Source organism: Anabrus simplex, chromosome 1 (genome assembly GCF_040414725.1).
Source record: "Anabrus simplex isolate iqAnaSimp1 chromosome 1, ASM4041472v1, whole genome shotgun sequence".
NCBI lineage: Eukaryota > Metazoa > Arthropoda > Insecta > Orthoptera > Tettigoniidae > Anabrus > Anabrus simplex.
The window spans coordinates 385,041,879-385,064,859 of record NC_090265.1 but is presented as its reverse complement, the minus strand read 5'-3'; the positions used below and the strand labels follow the sequence as shown (position 1 = coordinate 385,064,859).

At 38.9% G+C, this 22,981-nt stretch overlaps 1 protein-coding gene across 3 annotated transcripts in view; it reads right to left on the bottom strand.

Moving 5' to 3' along the window:
- The window catches only part of LOC136856819 (tyrosine-protein phosphatase non-receptor type 5), a 52,520-nt gene that overhangs the window by 27,338 nt on the left and 2,201 nt on the right, over window positions 1-22,981 (bottom strand). For all 3 annotated transcript variants that reach the window (XM_067134954.2, XM_067134953.2, XM_067134955.2), the window contains exons 2-3: window positions 17,144-17,395; window positions 2,295-2,494 (exon numbers count right to left, since the gene is read on the bottom strand). In XM_067134954.2, the coding sequence (XP_066991055.2) occupies window positions 2,295-2,494; window positions 17,144-17,240 (297 nt within the window). In that variant the 5' untranslated portion in view covers window positions 17,241-17,395. The remainder of the gene's footprint in view (window positions 1-2,294; window positions 2,495-17,143; window positions 17,396-22,981) is intronic.

Genomic DNA, 22,981 nt, shown 5'->3' with positions numbered 1-22,981 from the left:
GTGATAACCATACATTTAAAAAATGAGTCACAGAACAAAGTCAACTACAGTAAAACCTCATTAATTCGAAGTCGTTGGGACTCAAAAATCAGACTTTGAATTACGTGATTTCGAATTAACCGCCAATTCACAATTCAGAAGTACCAACTCTTGCCGCGTTACAAAATGTTCTAAGGTCCGTTACTGCATGCAGTTAACCTTGATTCACAGTTTATACCTTCTAAATACCATGAAAAAAGAACTATTTCCAAAATGTACCCAAGAAGGTGCATTTACAGTATTCAAATAATGCACTTGGATATCTCACTGGCAAACATAACCTCACGCAACGAAAGAAAAAAACCCACACAATTCGAAGACGAGGATAAATTATGCTGGTTCCCCTGTGCAAATGCATTATTTTTTTTGGATTTCTGTACTCTTTGTATTTTTAGATGCTTTGTACTGGCATGGAAAGTGTCCGATGTCCTTAAAGCATTGTGGCTTATCGAACTTTCCTATGACGAGGGGATAAAGTTTCTTGCTTCCATGCGCATTGCAACGCACTACAATGACCCCCATCCCCGACCTTTGTACGATTCTCCGGCTGGCACTTTCTCCTTTAAAACCATAAGACCGTTTGGGCTCGCATTAAAATAAGGCAATGAAATTTCGTCGGCAATGACAATATTGTTCGGTGCCTACGAATTTATTATATGAGCCACCTTTTTTTGTCAACTGTCGGCATCGCAGATTCTGTTTTACCGCACACTGCCTGTTGCCTGATATTACGGCGTTCCTTAAAAGGTTGAATACAAAAGAATTCCGATCTCATTCAATTTAGCAATCATGAAGCGCACTGCAGACCCACCGAAGTGAGTGTAAGTGCGGAAAGCTACCCTTCAACGTTCCGGAACACGCGTTCTTATATGATGCGAATACATTTCGAGTTGAAATTACTCTGTAACATACTATTGTTTTAAACTGTAAAGGCAGTTTCGAATTAAAAGTATGAAATTCGGTAATGGGGCCGACATTGTACTTCGAATTACGAATTATTCGTATTTTGAATTAAACAATTTAAATAACATGCAAAACTGTATCTTATGTTTCCGGGAACGAGAGCTTCTTCGAATTAGGCGGGATTTTGAATTAACCGATTTCGAATTATCGAGGTTCTACTATAATCATGATTTGTGGGACGGAGAAGTCTGTTTATAACTGTTCATTTTATCAAAATCCTGATATCAAACTGAACACAGTCATCCTCATTTTCTTCCCAACATTTATTTTCACTTTATACATACCCTTGCCGAAACAGAGCTTTGCACAAATAAAAAGTTGTAAATGGAAATTAAATTACAGTAAAACCTTATTAAGACGTTTCTGCAGGAAAAAAAAAAAAAGAGAACGTGTTAAGCGAGAAAACGTAGTACTGAATTTACGAATAAAAACCATCCAACAGGGATATGGAAACGCTAGATATGATTTTTTTTCAGACGTGAAGGCATTTATGTTGTGTATCCAAGGGTACAGTGAAAACTATATCTACCGTTTCTAAAGATGAGAGGAGTATTATAAGGTGTGAAAAACACGACAGAGCAAATATGACATGGCTGGGGCTTATAAAATAATAAGTGCACTAAAAATGTGAAAAACACCAAACAAATATGAAAACACGTGCATCGTGTCTGTCACTACTACTACTACTACTACTACTACTACTACTACTACTACTACTACGGGAGGCCTGAGCACAGGCAGATCTAGTGACAGACAATGATGCATGTGGAATCACCAACACTGACAGTGCTCTATTAACTTTGAAGAAACTTCCTCTATTATACTGAGGCTTTTAACCTTCAGGACAAGTATCAAGAATTGTCTGCACGCACTCAAAAACAATGTTTGTCAATACAATCAAATAAACACGCAAGATAAGACAATACATTTTCTCAAACTACCATATTGAATAAACTGAATCTACTTTCAGAACGCACAGTAATTTAATATAAAATTTTGCCATAATGCCCAAAAAATGATCATACTATCTTAATCCTTTTTTAATGAGCCTGCAAAGTTACTTTTATAAGACTCGATTTAGAATTAGAGTTTGGCAAGATTTGACGATTGTTATCCAAACGCAAGATTTGTTAAAAACCCCTCAGCGAGGCTGAATAAAGTATTGAATAGGAAGAAAAAGTAAAGGCTCATACTTTGAATAATTCAGCACTGTCAATACGGATCATGAAGTTAAGCTTCTCTCACTTGAATCTGAAAATACCGGCACATAAGAAGATCACCAACACACTTACCACAAATGTAATAGCCAGTACTCCTACCACAGCAAACAGGACCACAAACACAGGTAGCTGCCAATCTGTCCACCATGCTCCACCACTCCAGGTCACCACGACACCATCAGGCCGTGATGATGTACCTTCATCTATGGATCTCCGAGTAGGCATAGCCACTGGACCTTCTTCAGAGTTCTTTGGCATCTCTGAGGCATCCTCTGAAATATAAATGTCTATATGTCCACTCGAGAAATTTCAAATGAATCGAACCCAATCAGAACACAGAATGGCCTCTCTTACATGAAAGAAAATTACGGTTTTCCTTATCCTGTTTCATCTATACAATACTCTACATAATCTTTATTCGTTGTGAAAACTCATTTTCTTTTGTGAAATGATCCCCACTCATCAAAAAACTTCGGTTTGTCCCTCGTGTTTTTCTAAATGGATGAACATACTTCAATAAAAATTTGCACCTGGGCCAAGACTAAATATTATAACAAATGGAATTTTAAAATCTTGAAAGAGTTTATATAATGATCAAACTTTGGGGTCTCCAAAGCAATCTCTGGAATATCATTACCCACTTTCTTCCTATGCATTCTTACTCACTGCGGACTGAAATAACAAGGAAAAAAAGTTTCTTGAGTTAAACTTAAAGAGCATGAACTGTAACTTACAGGTTGTTTAAATCCTATATGGCAGAACATATTTCAATATTCGTATTTAAAATCAATAAAACTGGAAGAGAGCCATTTCCTCAAATCAGATATAGGAGGTTGGAAGACGTTACGTGGAACAATGTTCTGGTCTTTCTGCCAAGCCGGACGAGGTAACGAGTTGTTCTACATTCATACTCTCAGGTTTAGTCATGTTAGATCGTCTTTTAACACTCCAGATGAAATTGTTTTTATTGCAATATTATCTTGTGTTAGCAGTTATTTACTCAACATTTTTCTTCTCTATTGGTCTCTTTTTTTGGCATTTTATTTTTAGTTCTTGGTTTTTGAAAATCGAGTCAGTTTCTCAAATCTTCCTCTTATCTTTTGAGTCTCTTTGCCCCTAATTTCTTCTCCTCTGATACCAGGGATATGTTAAGGTGGAAAGTTGATGATAATGATGCTTCTTGTTTAAAGGGGCCTAACATTGAGGTCATCAGCCCCTAATGGTACGAAATGTGATGGAATGAAATGACAAATTGACAGTACAAAATCCTCCACTGACCAGAATTCAAAGCGTGAGGACGAAGAAGGAATGGATGGATATGAATTTAAAACGATCAGTGGAACCGACCCACAGTGCCTCACATGCACAACAGCTGGCAAAAAAACAATAGTATTACTGACCAAGGGATTGCTTCTATAGCACGATGCTGAATCGATTATGCTTGTAGTCAAAATGGGTCAAAAATCCAGGTCATCGGCCCCTCATAATGGTACTTATTGCTAGGAAAGTAGAACCATACTATTTGTCATGTTGCGGTACTAATCAAAAGTAGTGTAGACTCACGGTATTCCACATATTATGGTACTATGCACAGGTAGTGTAATGCGCACATATAACACAGACCTACGGTGTATCACACACTGTGGCACTATTTACAGGCAACGCAAAGTTATGGCATTCCTCACATAAGTGGACTAACCACAGAGACCCGAACTATCTCGTGGTATTCCTCACATAGTGCGAATTAAGCATAGGCAAGGCAGAATCATGGTGTCGCTCATATAGGGGTATGAATCACAGGTACTGTTAAGACCCTCATCCTGCTTCACATACTGTCGCTACTAATCACAAACCTAGTGCATACCTAACATAGAGGTACTATACCGAAGTAAATGCGACCCATGGTGTTCCCTGCGTGATGGTACTAATTACAAGTAGTCTCATGGTTCTAATTGGATCATCCGTGGTCGCCCCTTACGACAGGCAGGGGATACCGTAGGTGTATTCTTTGTGTCCCCCACCCACAGGGGGTGAGGTGGCAAGTAAGGCTACTGTTTTTATTTGCAAGTTTCTCTAATCTCTTACCTTTTGCCTTTCTTAGCCTTTATATACTGCCCCAGGAGGAGAATAAGGGTATTTCTCTAACATATTTCTATCTTATATACTATCGTGATCCTTCATTCTTCCACTTTAGAATCTAAGTGTTTTTAAGGAAGGAGAATAACAGATGGGGACGTAAAGCCATATGCTAACCTCACAATGCTATTCGTTAAAAAAAAGGGGTATGTGTTACTGCGCTCTCCCTTCCTAGAGAGAGGTAGTTTTATTCCATGCATTCATCATCTGCCTGCGTGTAAATTTCTCTTGTGTCAAGTTACCAAGCACCCACCTTCTATGATATAATCAAGGCCTGTTCACAACACGATGGGATATGTATGCTGACTATTCAAATCTTTACTGTAGGATAACAACAGTCTATATGTCCACTAACAGGATTGAACCTGTACAGATTGTCAACATGTTCTGTCTTGTTCAGGTTGAACGTCGGAAAGAGGTGTAAAGCCTTAGCGATGGTGTAGTAGAGGGGGAAGGAACATCCAACGCAGAAGGGCACCTGTCCGTAAAACGGTGAGGAGGAACGTTACTAAGCCCTGTCTGAGAAGGAACGCGGCTATGTCCGTTGGAGGAGGAGGGATTGAGCAGATCTGTGGGACTGTGTGGAGGAGTAAAAGGAGAAGTAGAAGGAGGAGGGATTAAGCTGACCTCCATAACTGTGGGAGGAGGGAATGAGCTGACCTCCGTAACAGTTAGGAGATGAGGGATTAAGCTGACTTCCATGTCAATAAGGGCAGTTAGACTTAAAACTATAAACCTCCGACTTTAGGCCGCCTCTAAGGTGGTGTCGGTGAAGGGGGATGTCTAGAAAAAGGCAGCTAACATTACCTCAGCTTGTAGTTGACCAAGATGTGTGACAGTCCTTCAGTTCCTTTCATAAATGACACTGAATTTCTTCAGTACAGACTCCCAAAACAGAGGTTAGTTCTTTCCCAGTTACTTTGTAGCTAACTGACATAATAGGTGATTTTTTTAAGTACTTTCTGGAAATTTGTTTGATAGGTTGTTATCAATTTGCTTACAAATATTATAATACCTCCTAAAATGAACTGACTTTGTACCATCCTGGCCCATAAAAGAGCATGAGACAAGCAAGGAGATTAGAATCTGGGAGGATGGTTACCTAGTTGTACTTCTTAAAACAAAATCACCACCATCACCATCTCAAAATCTCTTTCCAAGTTCAACACTAGGCTCAGCTCTCACAGTCAACAGTCTACATGCAGGGCTTGAGTCCACTACTGAGAGCGAGATGAGACTTAGCTCTTGTGAGAAAATGGCAGTCAACATCCATGGTTACAGAGACTTTTACTGAGTGCAAGGCTAAGCCTAGAGCGGACAGATTCAGGCAGTGCTGTCCGAGATTTGGAGAGTGATCTTGAGTGCACACCAGGACTGAACTCTGGGAGAGAACAGCAGTTTTCTTCCAAAGCTTCTGAGACTGCTTTAATGAGTTGAGCCTGAACTCTTGGAGGATGAGGCAGGAACTTCTAAAAGTAGTGGAATCTCAATTTAGGTGTATGTGATAAGAGCTTAGTCTTTCCTATATGTTTATATGTAAATTGGTATTAAACCCTCAGCGACGAGGAACAGTCGAGTGCCGATTTACCCAGCAGACGGAGGTGATTCAGATGTGAGAACTAAAGAGAATGCAGCGAACTCTTTAAAATTCATGGTAACAACAGTTTATCCCAGATTATTTTCAAATGTTTACAGAGGAGACTCAAAAGAATGTAGTTACATTCATTAACTTTGTATTGACCTTATAATGTAGTATTGGAGGAAAAACCTTCCCCATTTTATACGGAATGAAAGTGACCTTGTATTTGCCTGGGTTGATTCAGAACGCAATGAAAACTAATAATAATAATAATGTTATTTGTTTTACGTCCCACTGACTACTTTTAAGGTCTTCGGAGACGCCGAGGTGCCGGAATTTAGTCCCGCAGGAGTTCTTTAACGTGCCAGTAAATCTACCGACACGGGGCTGTCGTATTTGAGCACCTTCAAATACCACCAGACTGAGCCAGGATCGAACCTGCCAAGTTGGCAATGAAAACTAGGGTAATTGCTGTATTGGGAACTTTGAGCAGAAGAACCAGGAACAATAGTTCAAAGATTCATTTAGCATAAACCCCAGGTTAATGGGATGATTAGTTCATGAGAAAGAGGGCATATACTTTAGTGTGTTTGTCATCCATTACTTGGCTGCATGAACCCTCCCCTCCTATTCCTTATGTTATGCATTCATTCTGGCTTTGCTCAGTTTAGTCTGGCTGTTACAGTCGCTGATTTATTAAATTTAATTACTTCTCTTTCATTCAAACTGCACCGTGCCATCCTTCTGCGCCACGCAATATTGCATCTCAAAGTGAAGAGATGGCAATTTATATTATCAATCTACATAGGGAAATGTTCTGTATTGAAACATATCTGCTGGAATGCAGCAGAAATTTTAACATACATGCTCTCAAATGGAAAGAAATCAGACTATTTCAAATACTTTAGAAAGAAAAAACACCGATTTGGACTGATTCATACATACAAGGAAGGCAGACATTTTCATCTTCGAAGATATACCATTTCCATCTCAACAACTTTAAAACTTTACAAGCTAGAACAAACTGAAGTTAGGCCTGCAGGAGTATATACCACGCATGGAAGCAGGGTGTGAAGAAAAGTTGGTCTATACAACGTAGGAAGGTTGGTGCCAAGGGGTTAAACCAATCAACAATGAGTAAATAAGTACTAAAACCGACAGAAGGACAATGAATAGAACAACACATCTGAATAACATTATAATGCATCAGAACAATAATTTTTTTTGTTATGTTGCTTCACGTCGCACCGACACAGATATGTCTTATGGCGACGATGGGATAGAAGAGGCCTAGAAAGTGGAAGGAAGCGGCCGTGGCCTTAATTATGGTACAGCCCCGGCATTTGCCTGGTGTGAAAACGGGAAAACACGGAAAACCATCTTCAGGGCTGCCGACAGTGGGGCTCGAACCCACTATCTCCCAATTACTGGATACTGGCCGCACTTAAGCGACTGCAGCCATCGAGCTCGGTCACAACCATTTTGAGACTTTATACAACCATGTCTTATAAAGATCATCGTGGTAGATTCAAAACTTCTCACAAGCAAAGAGCGGAAAGTAATGCCTGATGTCGTAATTACAACTTAAATTACAGCAGAATTTGGTTTATTTAAAATCAGCATGATTACCAGGAAAATTTTAAATTTGTATCGATGGTCACAAATAATATTTCATTTGAATTCTTTGCTATTGGCTTTACGTCGCACCGACACATACAGGTCTTACGGCGATGATGGGACAGGAAAGGACTAGGACTGGTAAGGAAGCGGCCGTGGCCTTAATTCAGGTACAGCCCCAGCATTTGCCTGGTATGAAAATGGGAAACCACGGAAAACCATCTTCAGGGCTGCCGACAGTGGGGTTCGAACCCACTATCTCCCGAATACTGGATACTGGCCACACTTAAGCGACTGCAGCTATAGAGCTCGGTCATTTGAATTCTAGAAGGAAGTAATAGAACAATGGTAATTGAAAATTTACATATTGACAATGTTACAAGTTTGTGCTCATACCAAAATGAACTAAACAATGTTTATGAAATTTCCCCATGTACTACGCCTGTCAAGTATACTCATTGACATAATGCAAAATAGAAGGTCACAATGACATCCCTATTGCATATCTATGGACTGCAGGTTGAAAACATGTCTCTGCCAGAAGGTAGTTCAGCTAGTGACTAGCAAGCAGGAAACATTTAGGACTGTAGTGCGAAACAATATTTTCCTACAGAACTCACATTATGTACTTTATCTGAAGCCGACATAAGCCGATAAGAAAGAGAATCTTTGCCTTCTGCCAGTGAAATCACTGAGGAAAGGACATTAACTGCAGATGCCAGCCAGGTTCTTACCCTTACAAACAAATTCTCCAGTTTATAAATTGCTTTTTGAAGAAAGAAGTTATGTTTAGGAATGTCATGCAGCATTTGGTGGGCAGACTTCTTTCTACTTTCCACCTCATCTACGTCATTCAGTAAGCATAAACTGTGATGATACTATAATGTTCAGCATGGAATATACAGGTACTTAGACATAGCAATAAATGTCTGAAGTGATAAAAGGTATAGAAAAGGGAAAGGAAAAGACTAGTGATAGCACAGGCGATTATAGAATATTCAGAATAGTTACATATTCTAGAAAATAAAATCCTAAACAAAATATTCATAACAGCTGAATCAAATTTTGGGTACTTCAATTACTTTTTTCTATGCCCATGGGCTTCTAATTAAAACAAATCTAATGGATAATTTTGGAATACAGGCTGACTTTAAAGTACAGTAAAACCTCTCTATAACGGACACCTTCAGGACCGAAAAAAAATGTCCGTTATGAAGGGAGAAGTACCATTAAATAGAAGATGGTACACAATAACCCATGTATAGTATGTGTTAACAATTGTTGCCAATGTACCTTTAATTGTATACTGCATACAGTACTGTACAATATAAGGCACTGTACTCACATGAGAAAAGTGTAGATGGGCTGCTGCAGCTGCAATGTACTGTATTAGAGACAAAAACACTTCTATGGAAACCTCTATTGCGCACACTGTACACTATTACTGTTCACCATGTTAAAATTAAGAACATACGAGTTTTTAAAAACTTGTAATCAAACGTAGATGTAGCAATCTCTAGCACAGTACAGTAAAACATTAGCACTTGAAAAAATCCTTAATGTTCGTTTGTTTTGTCCATTTCAGTTTAGCAATGATATTTTCACTATGTGCAATTAAACCCTGGGTCAAATTTACACCTTTTTCACCATTTTGTTTATAATAGAATTCTTTCTGCCGCTTAACAAAGCCGAGAGCCTCACTGTACGAGGTTATTGGCAGCACATTAATTTCCATATTTTCTTCAAAGTCGTCATTAGCATCACCTTCATTCTCGCTTTCGTGGCTCCACTCTCACATTCTGTTGGAATATCTGAATCAATTTCGATATAGGTGTTCACTTTTACACTGTAACCTGCTGCATTAATCAGCTGTTGTGTTGTTTCCATGCTGTCAGGAAGGGTATCCGATTCTATTTTAAGATGTCCACCACTAGCGGGGAACCCAGCTTTCAGAAAGCAGTTACGAATTGTTGAGGCTGTAACATTTTTCCATGCATTGGTTATCCAGGAAATTGCTTGGAGAACATTCAGTCCCTTTGTCAGTATTGAAGGGTTACTTCATTCCCGTTAAGTTCTGATACTACGTGCTTCATCACTAACTGTCTGTACATAACCTTGAAGTTCTGGATCACTCTTTGGTCAAGAGGCTGAGAAACTGATGTTACACTTGGTGGGAAAAAGACGATCTTCACATTTTGCAACTTAATTGTATCCGGATGCGATGCTGCATTATCAAGGAATAATAACACTTATCGCTCCTGCCATATCATTTTTTCTGTCCAATTGTCCTAGCCACTCTGTCATTATTTCTCAGGTCATCCATGCTTTCCTATTCGCTTTCCATTCAATGCCAAACTTCATAACGTCCATATTAATAAAACACCTTGGTTTTGCAGCTTTTCCTATCACAAGGGGCTTCTTTCGTTCTCCACTCATACTTACACATAACAAGACGGTAAGACGTTCTTTAGCAACTTTTCCACCAGTACAACGATTTCCTTTGAAGCACAAAGTTTTGTCGGGTAAAGCACGGAAAAATAATCCAGTTTCATCGGCATTCAAAATATTTTCCAGAGCATACCCATCTATGATTAAAGGTATTTTTTCTTGCCAGTTTTCAACAATCTCCATATTAACACTGGATGATGCTCCGCAAATCACTCTGAAGTTAATACCATGTCACTTTCTGAATCTTTCTAGCCAGCCATTCGAGGCTTTGAAATCTCCAATACCTAATTCTGCCGCGAATTCTAACGCTTTTGCTTGTATCATTGGTCCTGACACAGGGACATTCTGACTTCTTATTTTAGCAAACAACTCTAGCATTGCCTTGTCAATGAGAGCTTCACTATCACTTTGAAGCAGTTTAATGAGCTGTTCGTTGCCATTTAAATGCCATTCTTACATTAGTTCCTCTTGCTTTTTCACAATTTCACCTGCCTGTGTCTTTCCAATCTTGAACACTTCGGACAGTTTACGCGTACCACACTTCTCACGTTTGGGATAGTCTATTATGCCTACCTTTTCTTTTAGAGTTAAAAACTTCCTCGGAGCCATGTTTACACCAACTTACGTAAAACTGAACACATCAAAAGCCCATGAGTCAATGAAAAGTAACCTGACAGTGAAGGTACGAATTCCAGCGCTGTCGAGCATGTCAGATCACACAACTTCCGAAAGTGATAGCATAGCTTAGTGTTGCCTTCCAAGAATGTGTACAGCCTGGACCAAAAGTTACGATGTCTGCGATTATTGGAAGTACCACCTGTGCAAAACTTAAGTGAATACATACTGTACAGGACACAAGTACAGTATTTTTTGAAACAGAAAGTGTCCGCTAGTAGAGGTTTAATTGGAGTTTCTCGTGGCTATCGTGTGTCTGGGTCCGTAACAAAAGGGTGTCCGTATATGAGGGGTAAATTACTCATACACAACATGGTATTTAATTATGGACCTAGAAAATAGTCCGCCAATGAGAGGCGTCCGTTAAGACAGGTTTTACTGTATACCATTAAATGGGACTCATTACTGTCCTTTAAAACTGCCACCACAACACGGTTTTAGTTAGGTTATTAATCTCCCCATTTACAATTGAAACCTTCTGACATTAATAGGGACCTATATGAGGTTAATTGCAGATTATAGATAATAGCATGTCACAACAAACTTTTTGAATAGACCATTGTTATGTTATCATATTTGTTGTTTATAAAATCATCAACCCAGAGGCTGGATGGATCCTCTTAAGACCACTGCCGTATGTGGATAAAATAATATCTGTAGTCAGAACTACACCTGCCTTATCAGGTAAGGTGAGAACTGAGGTAGTATTCCATTATTCTTCCCCAATGAAACAAATAAATAATGTACATTCCATTACCTGTCAGAGAAGAGATGCAGGTGGGCCTGTCAATGACAGAGACTGAGTGCTGTGCAACTCAAATGGTTTGGACATGTGAAGAGGATGAAGAAGAGTTGAACACCAAGACAATACTTGGATATAAATGTACCAACTGGACCCAGGAATGGTGACTAAATCAGATCAAAGATCTGGAAACTAGAGGCGAAAATTGGGAAACTATAAGACAAAAAGTAACCTATATCAAGAAAAAGCAAATTGTTTCATAACATCCTACTCAGCCTGCTGGAAGGATACAAAGATGAAGAAGATGACATCCAATCAATAGGCCTAAGAAATAGTGAAATTGGTGCTGATAAAATGTAACAGATGTACTGAGTACATTACATGGGCCTTCTAAGACAGTTCACCACAATGAATTATTTCAGGAGGAGGTTATTTCAGTTTGGCAATGAAGGGCATGCATACCATTCATTATCAACCAATTCAATCATTATAATGTCCGGCTCCATGGCTAAAGGGTTAGCGTGCTGGCCTTTGGTCACAGTGGTCCCAGGTTAGATTCCCGGCAAGGTCGGGAATTTTAACCATCATTGGTTAATTTCTCTGGCACGGAGGCTGGGTGTATGTGTTGCCTTCATCATCATTTCATCCTCATCATGACGCGCAGGTCGCCTACGGGTGTCAAATAAAGACCTGCACCTGAAGAGCTGAACATGTCATCGGACACTCCCGGCACTAAAAGCCATACGCCATTTCATTCCATTATAATAATATGGCCTCTTTAAAGTCTGTGAGGAAAATAATCAGGTAATAGTTATTTCCAGGCAGTAAGTTATAACATTCACGCAATAATCAGACAGTAAGTTATGGTCTTGGGAAATTCTCTCCCAATAAATTCCAGCAGTTCTCTGAAAGTCCTTGTCCCATCGATCCAGTGGTCTTCCTCTTAGCCTATTTTCTAGGGCAGGGATGGTGATCCTTTTCCAACTAGTGTGCCATTTTAAGACTGGTTTATTATTCTCAACTCTCTACTGTGCCACTTGTAATTTTCCTCTGTAATGGGTACAATCCCACCACCGACTTCCATCCCCAATTCCAAATTATGTTTCATAGTATGTTATTATGTCCGCCTCTGTGGTGTAGTGGTTAGTGTGATTAGCTGCCATACCCGGAGGCCCGGGTTCGATTCCCGGCTCTGCCACGAAATTTGAAAAGTGGTACGAGGGCTGGAACTGGGTCCACTCAGCCTCGGTAGGTCAAACGTGTAGAAGTGGGTTCGATTCCCTCCTCAGCCATCCTGGAAGTGGTTTTCCGTGGTTTCCCACTTCTCCTCCAGGCAAATGCCGGGATGGTATCTAACTTAAGGCCACGGCTGCTTCTTTCCCTCTTCCTTGTCTATCCCTTCCAATCTTCCCATCCCCCCACAAGGCCCCCATTCAGTATAGCAGGTGAGGTCGGCTGGGCAACGTACTGGTCTTTTTCCCCAGTTGTATTCCCTGACCCAATGTCTCGCGCTCCAGGACACTGCCCTTGAGGCGGTAGAGGTGGGATCCCTCGCTGAGTCCGAGGGAGGGTAAACAGATTAAGAAGAAGAATATGTTATTACTTATACATATATATACACTGTAAAATAATACATCTGACTGCAGGTTTCGTGGTTGTATTTTGCCAATACCACAAAAATACTTAGTAGCCATGTCATTTATGTTAGGTTCATAACTTGTCTTCAATAACACACGAGAGAGCACTTAGATCTGAACCAAGATGGTATCTAACTTGACTTCACAATGTTCATTGTAGAAAACAGCTGCTCGCAGGCATATGATAAATACAAAGTAACTAGCGCTATACCACGTTTCTTCATGGCCGAAGACATTTGTGGCAGACTGTTCCAATGTTCAAGTATTAAGTTCTCAGGCTTCTGGAGAGAATATTCACCATCAACAGCACACTCAATTTTCACCAATGCTACACCAAGTTGTACGAATATGTTCACCCATGTACAGCTTTCTTGAAATTCAGTCAACTCCATTTCTAAACTGTCAATATCTAACCACACAAAAATGACCATAACATCACTCATTTGTGCAATATGAGGTTTTGAAATAAAGTGTGATAGTTTCTCCAACTCTCGAAATTGGGATAATCTCTTGGCAACTATTTGTCTTACAAAATTGTAAACAATAAAGTTACTCACCAAGAATAATTACGCGATGCTGGTAACCACACACAAACCAAACTGCACTAATTCACTGATGTGGGTGAGCGAATGGCTTGTCGGCTGCATCTGACATTTATCTCATTTGACTTTCGGACCTATCAGTGTTGCAGTGTTGCCATAACGCACGTCCGAATGGAACTAGAATTTAGATTTTTGGTATTTATTTCTTAAACCTGAAACACTAGGACTATCGCTGGTGTATAGTCTATAGTACAAAACGTACATAAAAATGTAATATTGCATGAGGTGTGCCATCGAAATCATTTTTGCGTGTCACCTAGTGACACGTGGCATAGGTTCGCCATCCCTGCTCTAGGGCTATACTCAATAATAGGTTTTGCCCATCAACAGTCCTTTATACAGGGTGTTTCTATATTACCATTACAGACATTAAGGGCTTGCAGTGGGGACCAATACGGTTAAGTTTAGCATAGGAACTTGTGTCCGGAAACGTACAGTCTTCCTGTTACTCGTAAAAAAGCCACCACAGCATATGTTCAAATCTCCCATATTGTCGGCGCCACTGATTGGAGTACATATGCCGGTGAACGATCACATGATGTCTCAAACCCCTACAGGTTTGTTGACATTCCATGTCATTCAGATGAGTGTGTGATCCGCACGGAGACGTGTTGTACCTGCTGTTGTGCTTGTGATCTTACAGCAGTAATTTTTTATTACGTACACAGCAGTAAGCTGTACATAGAGTACTGCACCAAAGATTTGCGCAATTGTGGATAGGTTGTGGTGGCCCGATTAATTAGCCCATACATTCACCCGACTTGACACCGCTAGACTACTAACTGTGGGGTCACACGAAAACTTGATTTGCGAGACCACTGTGAAATCCGAGGAAGACCTACTGACGCGGGTTATGGCTGCAGCGGATGTTGGAGGACCAGGGATTGGTGGCCGTGTGTATGAGAACATGATACGTAGGTACTACCGTGTCTGTGTTGACCTCGGTGGTTGTCACATCGAGCCCCACCTAAAATTGGACCCAGATGACAAGCAGCAGGAGTCTGACAGAGCGCCGAAAATGTGGGAGCTGTGGGTGTGCTGTGGTGGTCTTTTGTGGATAGCGGGAAGACAGTACGATTCCGGACACAAGTTCGTATGCGAAACTTAACTGTCTTGGTCCCCACTGCAAGCCCTCCAAGTCTATAATGGGAATTTAGAAACGCCCTGTATGAGCCACATGTCCAGCCTACTGCCATTTCAGTTTTGCCACCCTTTGAATGATGTCAGTAACCTAAATAACTGAGCATATATCACCTGCTCTCATTCTATATCTTCTTGAGAAAACCAGCATAGATCTTTCAATGCCTCTTTGAGCTATTCTAAGTTTTTATTTGACACATACTGTACATTCAGTGTCCAGGTCTCACACCCATAATTTGGTACAGGGAAGATACGCTGATCAAAACTATTCCTTTCAAAACCACGGGAATCTGATTTTAACATGTCTGAGTACTTCCCATATGCTTTCCATCCTACCTTGATGAGGCAATTTGTTTCTGGTCTTAGATCCCCCTTCATGCTGACAAGATGACATGTTCTAATAGAATGTTTTCAACAAGTACAGTTGTTGCTGTGACTCATTCATTACTCTATTTTTTTGTTTTTGAATGGTTTATGGTCTCCCTCACTTTTCTCCATGTTGATGTGAGATTACTGAGAGTTCCTCAGCGTCATTAGCCAGTAGTACGATGCCACTAAAAAATCTATAAATGTGATGCTCTCCAGGAAACCATATTTTAATTTGCATGACAAAATTTTACACTATGAAGAAAAAAGGCAGGAAGGGCGAGAAATATTTATTTTTAGCCTTGAACGCCATCTGTTAGCCTGGTCCTTGAAGTATGTGACAAAATGAGTGACAGTGACGTCACCATACAGAAAAGTGTTGAAAATAACATTCAAAACAGGCTGTACAGTCCAACAAAATCATACCTTAAGTCGCAATAGAAATTTAACATTGGTGACTTAAGCTATGGTTTCTTAAACAAAGTTCCTGCGCTGTATTCTTGTACTAAAATATGAAATAACCAGCTTGTGCATTAAAATATTGTTTTTTTATTCTTTTTATTTTACAATTGGCTTTACGTCACACCGACACAGATAGGTCTTATGGCGACGATGGGGCAGAAACGGGCTAGGCGTGCGAAGGAAGCGGCCATGGTCTTAATTAAGGTACAGCCCCAGCATTTGCCTGGTGTGAAAATGGGAAACCACAGAAAATAATCTTTAGGGCTGCCGACAGTAGGTTTAGAACCCACTATCTCCCGGATACAAGTTCAAAGCTGCGCGCCCCGAACAGCATGGCCAACTCGCTCAGTATCAAGATATTCTAGGGTTACAATTATAGAGACTGGGCTGCACATTTTACAACTGGTAAGGCCTGCACAGGAGCCTGGTCAAAGTGTTGCGATTTATTTCATGCTGACAAGTGCATCACACACAATAAAAATAACATCATGTTGAGAGTTCTGTCAGGTTTAATGAATAAGTAACTATTTCTTTTCTGCCACTGGGTCATGCAATTTCTTTTGTGACGGAACTTTTGGTCTCAGTAAAGGAAGTAGCGCGTGACACGTACGTCTTCTCTGACAGATATCGTCCCTGTCATTCAAGATAGCACCCGTGAGTCAAAAATTGGAAAAGAAACTGACTGGTTAACTGTCTAAAGTAAGTATAACTGGCAACATGCTTGGGAAAAAGATCCTCGACACATCTTTCAGTAATTTTACAGCGAAAAAGAATATGGCTGGTTCTTTACGGGTCAACAAAAATTGGATGGTCTATCTGCAATTGTGAAGATTTATGAGGCAGATAACCTTCCTCAGAACCTACTTAAGAATTTGGAAGTAAGAGGCATGACTGCAGAAAGGACGAAATACCTGTTTGACGACATTGACGAGTACTGCACAGCAGAAACAAGGGATTTGTTGTACTCACGGCAAGATAGGTTAGTCATGTAAATTGGATACAGACTGTGTGTAGTTTAGAAATGATCTTTTAAAATATCCGATATTATTATTACTAAAATTACTACTATTATTATAATTATTGTATTCTTATCTTCTTTGTATGTCTTAAGACAACACTTCTGCGTATGTGGAAGTCGCAAGACAAATTTCTTTTTCCCCTTCTGTACATGTATACATATTTTAATTTCAGAGAATAAAATATGTAAATATTTATGAAATGTATTTTAATATGCAAAGCTGATATTCCTTTATCCAGTGAAACAGTCAAATTTTCTTAAATCCTTAATACAGTATATTATCGGATTACTATACCCTCATTTTCCAATTCAATAAATTCTGTCTTAGAACTTCAAAGTTACATAAAATGATCAGCTTTTAAGTTAGAGACTTCTGGTTTACATGAAAATGACTGTAAATTTATATACCATCAAATAAACAATTTTTTTTTGACTTAAGGTGTGGTTTCCTGAAGAACATCACAAATATATAAATATCTATCAATTGTACAACACTCACCTTCCACACTGCCCTTCGAAACATCCTCCACCACCTGATACTGGTAGCGCTGATTTTGTGGCGGGGGAGGAGGTGGTCTCATACCCGCGGCAGACATCAGCTGCTGGTACAGCAAGCTGTTTGTACTGCCACCTAGCAGCAATAATGGGTTAGACCCATCCTGCCACGTGGGTTGATCTTGTTCGTTGACTACATTCTTGACTGGCTCATCAGCTAACTCGTGAAACAATACAAACGATGACCCCAAACACCCTGTAAAGAAAGGCAAACACCATATAGGCCTATATTGAACTAGATTCTAAAACATACAAAATATTAAGTAATGATAATACAAAAACAACATTAGGAGGCTATTCACAGTTCTTGTAGGGTAATGGGTCGTAAAAATGAGACAATCAAACCTTACCAAAAAATTATACAGCCTAGTTTTTCACAAGAAAATAAGGTTTATAAAATTATTTTATGTTTAAAAACAAGAGGTGAAAATAAGGATTGTAATATATATGTTAACTGTCACAAATGCCCTGACCATAAAGGTTAAAAAATCTGTATAGGCCCTATTATACAAATGTATATTTTGTTTGCATCCTTGGTCTCCTTTTAAAAATTCCAAGTTGCCATCTATATTCTTTACATGGAAATCCTATATATATATGATTTTTAGGAATAAACCATTTTCAGGATGTTCAATCCAAAATATTATGCATCATTTTTATTTTTTTCTGGACTAAATTTATTACCGAGATTAATTAAATACAAACCAATTGTTAAGTAGCTTATCTTAACAAATCAAAACTATTTTTAAATAAAGATATTCCTTTTTGGCGTCTGAATAACATAAACCCTTGTGATTTTGTATCATATTTAGGGCACCTTACCCTAAACCAATTAAAACAGACAACAAAATGAATCCAGTACGGTATTTTAATTAAAAAAATTATCTATAGAGCAATGAACAACAGATGACAAGTGATAAAGTAACTTGCAGTAAAATGTCTTGTATCATCAAACCTCCCTCTTGGCAACCTGTTTGAGTAGAAACTAAGACTTCAGAATTCTAATTGGGCTAAGAACCTGTGGGGCTGGCCCTCCGAGCCGAAGTCAGCGGGTTAGAGCCTGCCTCAGTCTGGTGGTTCTCAAATATGCCATCCTTTTGTTTTCATGTATATCCTTGTCTCCTCTTCCCACACTGACCTGTCATTATCTCTCACTATTACATCTAGCTACATAGCAGCTACAGTATGCTGGTCAGAAGTAGATATACATCAAATGTACGTGAAGAGAAGGTCCATTATTTGTAGACATACATCAAGCAGACGTGCAGAAATTTACATGCATTGGCAGAGTACCGTCATATTCAAGTGTTGAGTTCCAATGGATGAACAGTGAAGACAGGCAGATGGGAACGTCTGATTTGAGGTCACATCTACTTCACAACTTATTAGTGAACACACTTTCGGCTGGACAAGCGCTAATGACGGCGGGGTTAGTGGTGTCGTGCTTATTCTAGACACACCATTTTTACATACTCTACCAATCTGGGGATAATAGATAGATAGATATTCAATAAAAATGAGCAGTTTTACCTGTGGTTACAGCCAATACAGCACTCCTAAATATTAAAATTGTGAAATTCTATAAAATTTCTCTCTTTTATATTGCTATAGACTAAGAAGAACTTAGAATATTAACCTTTTTGTTATTACTATTTACTGTATATGATGCAACATTAACTTATTTCCACAACTTTAACGTTGAGGTTCTCTTCACAAGATATCTGCAATAAATGTTTCAAAGCATTGTCACCTATTCCACGCTCATCTGGAAGATAATAGCATACCACTGCAATCAGCCTCCTGAATACTGACAGTTAAACCACAGCCCACTAATCAGAATTAATGCAGTAAAAGAACTCAATGGTGGCAACAGTAGAGAAGGTGTCCAGGGAGATAGTGGGTTCAAACCCTCCTGTCAGCAGCCGTAAAGATGGTTTTTCATCGTTTCCCATTTTCACATCAGGAAAATGCTGTGACTGCACCTTAATTAAGGCCACATTCACTTCCTTCCCAGTTTTAATTACTGTGTTGATGGGGTGAAAGTTCCTTTTGGGGATCATCCCTAGGTGTTAATATAAGGAAAGATCTTCATTGGGGTAATCACATAAATGGGCTTGTAAATAAAGGGTACAGATCTCTGCGCATGGTTATGAGGGTATTTAAGGGTTTCAGTAAGGATGTAAAGGAGAGGGCATATAAGTCTCTGGCAAGACCCCAACTAGAGTATGATCCCAGTGTATGGGACCCTCACCAGGATTACTGGGTTCAAGAACTGGATAAAATCCAAAGAAAAGCAGCACGATTTGCTCTGGGTGATTTCCGACAAAAGAGTAGCGTTACAAAAACGTTGCAAAGTTTGGGCTGGGAAGACTTGGGAGAACGGAGACAAGCTGCTCACCTAAGTGGTAATTGGAAATTCCCTATGGGAATCAACAGCTATATCTTAAGTGGTAAGTTCTGAGCCGTCAGTGGAGAGATAGCGTGGAATGACAGACGAATAAGTCAATGTGACTTGAGACCGACAAGGTCATCTCCATTCGAGACGACAACTTTTAGTTACAAATGTTATACACGTTTTATTCATAGTATTGACGGTCTCACTACACTCCTCAGCATAGTGTTTTTATTTAACAGTCAGCAAGATCTATTAGACGAGAGGACTTTGTACCTCAATGTGTTTTTAACTCGCTAATCATGATCACTGTCACTTCACATCATTACGATTTTTAATTTGTTTGTATATTATGTAATCATTGTTTTACGACTGAAGATGGGCTTGAGATTAGGCTGAAACATGTATAGACTTTGCTTCATCTAACAGATGACTTGACTTGTATTGATAGGAGGATTTTATAAATATTTTCTTTTGTAAAGTGATAACCGTCAATACGGAATGAGATTCATAACTTGCAATAGGTCTTTCTTGTCCCATCGTCGCCATCTGTATTGGAGATTGATACTCTGAATGGTCTAACACAATCAAGGGGTACAACAAGGGAAGTGCCTTCTCACCTCTTCTATTCATAACCATTACGGATACCATTCTGAAAGACCTAAAGCGAGTAGGAAATTGAGAACTAGAGGATTTGGTATTTGCAGATGATGTAGCAATATGGGACGACCCAGAGGAGGGAGTACAAAGCAAACTTAATTTGTGGAAAACGAAATTCAAAGAGTATGGAATAAAAGCGAGGACAACAAAAACTGTGGTAATGAAAATTAGCAGGGAGAATTCTCAATGCAACCTACAACTGCACGACAGACAGATTGAAGTAGTAAACTAATTCAGATATCTAGGTAGCATGAAGGCCAGTAATGTCAGGGTGGAGCCAGAAGTACTGAACAGAGTAACTAAAGGATCCAATTTCTACACTGTGCAAAACTTGCTATGGAACAGATGGTTCCTCAAAAGAACAAAAATCACCCTATACCAGTAATATCTTGTTCCTATTCCCATTCTTACATATTCCTTGGAAACATGCACACTAACATATGAAAGGGCTAGGAATGGGAAGAAAGTGTCTACGATCTTAAGGTACAGCCCCAACATTTGCCTGGTGTGAAAATGGGAAAACACGGAAAACCATCTTCAGGGTTGCCAACAGTGGTGTTCGAACTCACTATCTTCCGAACGCAAGCTGATAGCAACATGACCCAAACCATGCAGACACTTGCTCAGTAGAAGACCATGGTTGCCTTGGTGACAGGGTAATAACAGTTCATTCAATCATCACATCCACTTAAATGATTAAAAATCTACATAATCATCCACCTCTCAGAACCAATAAATAAATTTTGTATAGGCACTATTTTGTAAATTATTGTTAATAATAATAATAATGATATGAGAAAAAGTACACTCAAGTGTGCATAGCAGATGTGCTGTAGCACCCTCACGAATAGTATACGAGCTTATGAGAGTGCAACACCATCTACTGTCCACAAGGCCATACCTTAAGCGTTTTTATAGCCTATCTTAAGGGTAGCCTATCTAATTTTTTATTTGACATATCACCCGTTTACTAGGCATACTGACTATGCAAATGACTATGTGGCAATAAAGAAGTGAGTTAACAACACCTGTACATTTTCTAAATTATAAATGATAAATCATTTCACAAGGAATCATGAAAGAGGGATGAGGAAAAATTCAGTCTACATTATCTGTTGACATTTAATCAAAGCCATGGGAATTCTAGTTTTACATGAAATCTGAACCACACAGGCATTACTTTTCCTTTTTTTAAATTCAAATGCATTGGCTGGGATTTGAACTATGGCTGCCTTGGTAAAAAGATAATGACAGGTCATTCAATTATCACAAACTTAAATTAAATTATTAGAAATCTGCATGATCATCGACATTCACCTCTCAGAACCAGTAAGGAAATTCCTTGTACGCACTATTTTTCAAATTACAGTATTATTATTATGATTATTATTAATAATAAAAATTGGGAAAGGTGCATTCGAGTGAGCATTTGTGCAGAAGTTATTACTTGCTATATTCAGTTCTTAAGTTTAATCTATTTTCGCACTTTGTTATGTGATAGGGGCCTACACATCACAGCCCTTCCTGCACAGCATATACAAATACAGTATTTATTGAGTTTGTGATATCTTGCGCTTACACAGATTTTATGAAGAAAACCGTGTATGGGCCAGTCAGGTTGTCACATGTCCTTGTTCTTGGTACTGTCTGGTCCAGGTCCTCTCTAGCACAGCAGACGTGCTGTAGCACCCTCATGAACAGTATACGAGCTTATGAGAGAAACCTACTCCGTTGAGGATATAGAGCACAATATCATCCACAAGGCCATACCAAGAGCTTTTAAATATAAGAAATGGAAAAGAAGACATAGAACTGAAATTACAATATTAAAGAGCAGTTTTGAACATGTCAGTATGAGATTGTTCCTAAAAATGGATTGACTGTAACCAAAATATGCTCTAGACATGTACAATTTGCTTATGCACTGTAACAATGTCTTCAAGCTAAATGAGGAATTTTTATTTTTTCAACTATCAGATAATGCCATACTAGGAATATTAGTTCCTCTTCAATTATTAATATAATTAACCACTCTTTTGGAGTGATCACCATTAAAAGTAATTTATATCAAGTGTGGAACAGAAAAAAAAAGGAAGAACATAGGCCTATTGTACTTTTCTCCCCACTAAGTCAAAAGTCTTACTTATTTGATGTACAAAGTAGGCTTTCGCCAAACAAAAGATTTTAGAGGATGACAAATACACAGGCATCAGAATACGAGCAAGTTACACATTAATGAAAGATTGCTCTTGGAGTTCAGAAACAGCCTGTTGTTGACAAATGGTACATAATAATAATAATAATAATAATAATAATAATAATAAGAATAATAATAATAATCTAATGTATACTTAAATTTGCAGAGGGTTTAAAAAATTAATTATAAACATATTTACTTGAAATTTCTCTGGAATGTGCATGCAAATTCATGCAGTAGGAACGTTAGAATTTTAGACTAAAGGCACAGAGGTCACAAGATTAGAAAATGAGGTAGGCCTTATGCACAGCCTTAAACTTCTACTTAAGAGCCGCTGTTCGTAAAACGAATGTATATAGAGATAATGATGCTCGAGCATGTATTTTAATACAGTATACAAAACACAAGCATCCGCATAAAAATTCTCGTCTGATAAGTGCTCATAAACACGTACGTCCATAATGATTTTAGAAGAACTTCCTAGCTATTAATGGTATATTCGAAGAAATCACTATTCCACTAAAAGAAAAATA